Source organism: Panthera tigris, chromosome A1, assembly GCF_018350195.1.
Source record: "Panthera tigris isolate Pti1 chromosome A1, P.tigris_Pti1_mat1.1, whole genome shotgun sequence".
Taxonomy (NCBI): Eukaryota; Metazoa; Chordata; class Mammalia; order Carnivora; family Felidae; genus Panthera; species Panthera tigris.
Genome location: NC_056660.1, coordinates 90,328,251 through 90,334,250, shown reverse-complemented (window position 1 = coordinate 90,334,250; position 6,000 = coordinate 90,328,251). Strand labels below are relative to the sequence as shown.

Sequence of the window (6,000 nt, the reverse complement as noted above, 5' to 3'; positions counted from 1 at the left end):
ATTAAAAAGAGGAAATAGTGTCACAAAGACACCCAAAGCCATGGGGGCTGTGTTCTAAGCCAGGCTGGGGGTACCCCAGTTAGGGGAGAAAACACCAGAGTAATGTTTTGGACACAAGTCCTCCCGACTGGTGGGAATAGGGGTGCTTCTATGTTATGATTTGTACTCTCCTGAGCCGTTTTAAGGTTAAAGAAGGGAAAGGGGGGCAGTGAAGAGGAAGAAGAACTTCGCGAACGGAAAAAAAAAACAACAACAACAACCAAAACCGAGGAGGCAGAGTTGGCTGGAGAGTGCCCGCCCGCGCATCCGCCCGCGCGGAGTCCTCCGCCCGTCGCGGCCACGTGATTCAGCTAAGATGGCCGACGGGGAAAGTGGCTGCCCGGTGGGGCGGGAACCGGAGCAGGCGCCGGGACCGGAGCCGGGAGAAGAGTTCGAGATTGTGGACCGAAGCCAGCTGCCTAGCCCTAGCGAGCTGCGGAGCGCGGCCAAGCCGCGGGTGGGGCCGGAGGGCTGGTCGGCGCCCATCCTGACCCTGGCGCGGAAGGCCACTGGCAACCTGTCGGCAAGCTGCGGGAGCGCGCTGCGCGCGGCCGCGGGACTGGGAGGCGCGGACGGAGGCGCGGACGGCGCGGCGCGCGCAGGTAGGTTGCCGAGGGGTGCGCCCCGCGCGCGCCCGCGGGACAGGTGGCTGGCCGTGGGAGCCGGGCTGGCGAGGGAGTTGAACCTACTTAGCCTGTTAGACGAGTTGTTCACAACCAACCTGTTAGCACGCCCAACTGCTCGTCTGTTTTCTTTATACCGTGCAAGCCAAATCAAAATAGATAACGCGGATTTGGACGGTCTGAGATTGGGCTACTCCCCTAACGAGACTCTTCTAATTGTATTCCCCCAGACAACCTCCTTACTCTCGTTGGTGGACTTCAACAAAATGTACGAGTTTAAGGTAGTCTGTATTTTAAAAGTACTTGAGAACTGAATCCAGTTCTGCTGTCTGCTGTAAACCTCGAAAAGCCTGCCCGGCTCACGCCTCTGGGTGTGACCGCGCATCCCGACTCACTCGGGAGTCAAAGCTCCCAGGAGGAAGTCAGGAGGCGATAGTTCCCTTCGAGCCGAGTCGTCAACTCGCTTTGTGATGGACACAAATCACCACATTTCCCAGAGTGTGCAATAGGGATTTTTTGATTCACCCAGTGACCTGTTATAGTCCTTTTCAGCCCTTGTTGTCTGGAGTAGAGTTTGAGCATGTTAGATGAATGAAAATACTAAATGATTATATCATAATATCATTAATATCATTTAAGGGTGTGACTTGGGAAGCCCTATAAAGCCAAGTATTTAGAGCCGTGCTAACCAACAAAGTAACCACTACACACATGTGATGTTTAAATGTTAAATTAAAATTAAAACTTCAGTTTCATCTTCATAGAAAGTGCTGTGGGGCAGAGTTGACCAAGGACGGTACTGCTAAGAATCCTAATGATGTGCCTTTGAAGTTTCTTGATTCCCTCCTGTCTATCGGTAAATGTGCTGTAGAAGTCATCACTGACACCAACATACTGAATTGTGAGAATTTCACTAGTTAAGAAAGATTGAGGAGTAAAGTTTAAAAACTGACTTTTTTTGAGATTCTTGCAAGGGAAAGTAGGACTAGAAGGTAATGAGGGAGCCTGTTCAACAATCTAGTTCCCACTAGCTCACTACCTTTGCACACACCTTGGGTGTGTGTTCTTTTAATGTTCATTTTTGAGAGAGAGTGAGACAGCACTCGAGCAGGGCAAGGGCAGAGAGAGAGGGGGACAGAGGATCTGAAGAGGGCTCTGTGTTTGCAGCAGTGTGCCCGATGCGGGGCTCAAACTCACAAACCATGAGATCATGGCATGAGCTGAAGTCCGACGCTCAACTGACTAAGCCACCCAGGCGCTCCACACCTGTGAGTGTTTGATTGTATACCCAGCCATTGGCGGTTAGTCCCTAAAGTCAAGGCATGAGGTGTTCTGGAGGCATCTGAGATCACATAGCAAGCAAATAATAAAATGTCTGCTGTTCACTGATAAATAAAATGTACCAGTGCCTAAAATAGCATGTAGCACAGAATAATAATAAATACTTGTTGAACAAATGCATATTTGAAAAATACTTGTTTTCAATCCATAGTAGTGTTATCAATAATAGCCAACACTTACATTGTGCTTAGTAGATGCCAGGTCTTAGATCTGTACTTGTGTTCATTCATTTAACTTGCATAAAGACCCTAGGTGATAGCAGGACTGACTTCCTGGTGTGCATTAATGCAGACTTTGATCATTGTGGTCATCCAGCTACTCAGAAGTGCCCCGTACTTTAAATTCTTACCATCTTCGTGTGTTTTGTTAAGTGAAGTACGTTGGAACAAAGAAGTATGTAGGGGCCTTGGAGCCGGGCTCGTGTGTGGTCCCACAGCCTCCCTGGGACAGGTTCTTAGCCACCATAGCCCACTCAGGCTGCCCTGGGGCTTCTTCCTACCCCTCCCTGACCCCACTCCATGACTACTGCTGGTCCAGGGAGGGTTGGGGTTGTCCCCTCCGTATCTCAGGGCAGGACTGAGGGGCCTCTTGCCCACCCAACCAGATACCGACTTCATCTCTGCAGGAAATTGCAATCCCTTAGGACCGCAGGAAGGGGAGATTGACTTCCATATTTCCACCTGTGTAGCTGGCCCCATGTGATTGTCCCCGTTATAAAGAGGGAAACTGAATAAAAGAGAAGTAACTTGACCTATTTAACTTCAAAGTGACAGACCAGGACTTGAACCAAGTCTTGAACCATGCTCTTAGTCACAACACTTAAATGCCTCAATGCCTTTATAAGCAAAATGCCATGGTATACATGGATTTTTTTTTTTTACTAGCCACTTTAAAGAAAATATTAAATGAGTAACTGCCACTTAGCTCTGGCACCAGTTGGGAACATGGCTTACCAAGGGCTGCAGCGTGGGGAACTGAGTGGCCAGTCCCGGATGTAATAGAATTTGCAGCCATCAGATAGGACAGGAGTGAGGGTAGGGAAAAGGAAATGGACACTGGGCAGCAGGCTCTGCAGAGGCTTCAGAAAAGCAGGTCGAGACAAAACCATGGCCACCACTTCAGCCAGGACCAGGCAAGGGCCACCTCATTCATCTCTTTTTCTTTCTTTGATGTGTTTCCACAAGCAGTGAGGGCAGAGCTTTTTCAGAGGAACAGCAAAGGAGCAGAAATTGAATGTGAGCGGCACTCCTGCCAGGGAAAAATTTTTTTGATGAAGTAGGTTAAAGGCAAATGTGGATTATTGCAGAATGCTTCAAATACTTGTTTTACAGTGTTATCCCATGTGGGGCCTGTTAGCACAGAATGCCATAGTGATCGTGTAGTTGTCTCGTTTCAGTTCTTTGTTGTTGTTTTTTTAATGTTTATTTTTGAGAGGCAGTTATTTTTGTGGCCTAGTCGGTTTAGCACCCAACTTCGGCTCAGATCATGATCTCACTGTCCCCGTGAGTTCGAGCCCCATGTTGGGCTCTTTGCTGTCAGCACAGAGCCTGCTTTAGATCTTCTGTCCCCTTCTCTCTCTGCCCCTCCCCTGCCTCTTGCACTCTTTCTCTCTCTCAAAAATAAAATAACATTTAAAAAAATGTTTATTTTTGAGAAAGTGTGAGTCGGGGAGGGGCAGAGAGAAAGTGGGACAGAGAACCCAAAGCAGGATCCATGCCGACAACAGTGAACCCAATGCAGGCCTTGAACCCACGAACTGTGAGATTATGACCCGAACCAAAGTCAGGCTCAACCGACTGAGCCACCCATGTGCCCCCGGTTCTTTGTTGTTTTAAGTAATAAGTGCAGGTGATAAAAAAGAAATCAAACCGTGCAAAAGATCATTCAGTGTAGATAGAGTATGTCCTCCTGCACAGGAACTGTCCCCAGTCCTGTTGTATCTTTCAGTGAGCGGTCATGCATGCTTTCATCTTCCCACGAAGTTTTCTCACAAACCACAGGACACACGCCAGGTTCTTCATCTTGCTTATTCAAGTAATGCCTTCTCCTAATGGACGGGTGACAAAGTATGCATGTTCCTAAGAGTTAACGTGTCCAGCACAATGGCTTGCATGTGGGTACCCAATAAAGAGGGCGCTCTTTCAAAATCTTATAATTATTTACGTACATATTTGCCACCGGGCAGGTGGTACGTATTATGCCTTTGTTCTCTTCCATGGGCAATTTTATTTTCCACGTGTCAAAATGGCCCTCCACAATTGGTGCCACTCCTTCTAGAATGAAGCACAGTAACTTTTTCTACTCCACATTGCTGAACTCAGGTTAGCCCTTGAGATGCTGAGTGAAAATTCCTGACAGTTGGGAAAGTGTCAAAGTTTTCTTCCTCATCACTCTGCATTATAAGATCTTTCAAGATACCAAAGGGCTACCCAGAACTCAAATTTATAAAGCATCTACTCACTTCTCTATAACTTAGAGGCCAACAGCAAAAAACCCCAAACAGCCCACTCCCCGTTCTGAGTCCTTGCTCTCTACACCAAAAGTTACAACAAGCTGCCAGCCATTTGAGCCATTTGTGTCTGGAAGTTGCTTTTTTTTTCATGCCGCATAGCATAAAGGTATTAAAACACACAAAAAGATTTTTTAGTCAATTTGCAGGCTTTACATAAAAATCCAGATCTCCAGTGGTGCCTGGGTGGCTCAGTCAGTTGAGCCTCCGACTTCAGCTCAGGTCGTGATCTCACAGCTTGTGAGTTTGAGCCCTGTGTCGGGCTCTGTGCTGACAGCTCAGAGCCTGGAGCCTGCTTCGGATTCTGTGTCTCCCTCTCTCTCTGCCCCTAACCCACTCGCATTCTGTCTCTGTCTCTCTCAAAAATAAATAAACATTTTAAAAAATTTAAAAATTAAAAAAAAAAAAAACATCTCCAGCTGCCTCTGGAGGTTGGGCCACAGGTTCCCTCCAGCTCATATTCCCAGAGCGGCACTCCTTTCTATTCCAGGCCTGGCCCCTGTGCAGGAGTCAAGCTCGGGATCCCTGAACACACCATTTATTTGGCAATTCAGGAAGTGTAGAACTTTGTGATGTTCCATGTGTTGTGCTGATGTGCTGAACTATTATTAATGCAGCTTAGAGAGATGTGACCAGCTTGGCTAGAGTCACAAAGCTATTAAAATTGAGAGATGGAATGGCTCAAAGGGGCGCCTGGTGGCTCAGGTTCTCACAGTTCGCGAGTTTGAGCCCCACATTGGGCTCGTTGCTGTCAGCGCAGTGCCTGCTTCAGATCCTCTGTCCCCCTCTCTCTCTGCCTCTTCCCCATTCGTGCTCTCTATAAAAAATAAACATTTTAGGGGCGCCTGGGTGGCTCAGTCGGTTAAGCGGCCGACTTCGGCTCAGGTCACGATCTCGCGGTCCGTGAGTTCGAGCCCCACTTCGGGCTCTGGGCTGATGCCTCAGAGCCTGGAGCCTGCTTCCGATTCTGTGTCTCCCGCTCTCTCTGACCCTCCCCCGTTCATGCTCTGTCTCTCTCTGTCTCAAAAATAAAAATAAAACGTTAAAAAAAAAATTTTTTTAAAGTAAACATTTTAAAAAGGAAGAAAAGATCCACTTCACATTTTGCCTAGCTCTCTGACTTGAGCACGAATGGGAACAGGTGAATAATGAAGAGAACAATGGATGGGACCCAGCCATGTACCCAGGAACGGTGACAGGAGCTGCTGCCGCCCAGCTCATATCACCTAAAACACTAGTCTTCACATGTTTTTCTCACATGACCGCCCCGCCCCAAAAAAATCTTCAGCTTTTAAAGCTAACATATAAAATTCTTCATCATAATTTTAAAGTTTGTAATATGTTTTCTGGCTTATTGTTAAGTACTGGCTTTTTAAAATAAAAGTGTTACATCATTCTTTAAGTGGTATGTAAATGTCTAAATGATTTGATAAGCACTACTGTCCATCTTAAAAATAAATAAGTTATTTGAAAACTTTACATTTTTTT

The 6,000-nt window shown here is 47.0% G+C and overlaps 1 protein-coding gene across 3 annotated transcripts in view; it reads left to right on the top strand.

The window, feature by feature from the left end:
* The first annotated feature begins 340 nt into the window (after positions 1 to 340).
* Positions 341 to 6,000, top strand: part of RUFY1 (RUN and FYVE domain containing 1) — a 58,828-nt gene continuing 53,168 nt past the window's right edge. For all 3 annotated transcript variants that reach the window (XM_042982104.1, XM_042982107.1, XM_042982114.1), the window contains exon 1: positions 341 to 641. In XM_042982104.1, coding sequence (XP_042838038.1) covers positions 356 to 641 — 286 coding nt within the window. In that variant the 5' untranslated portion in view covers positions 341 to 355. The remainder of the gene's footprint in view (positions 642 to 6,000) is intronic.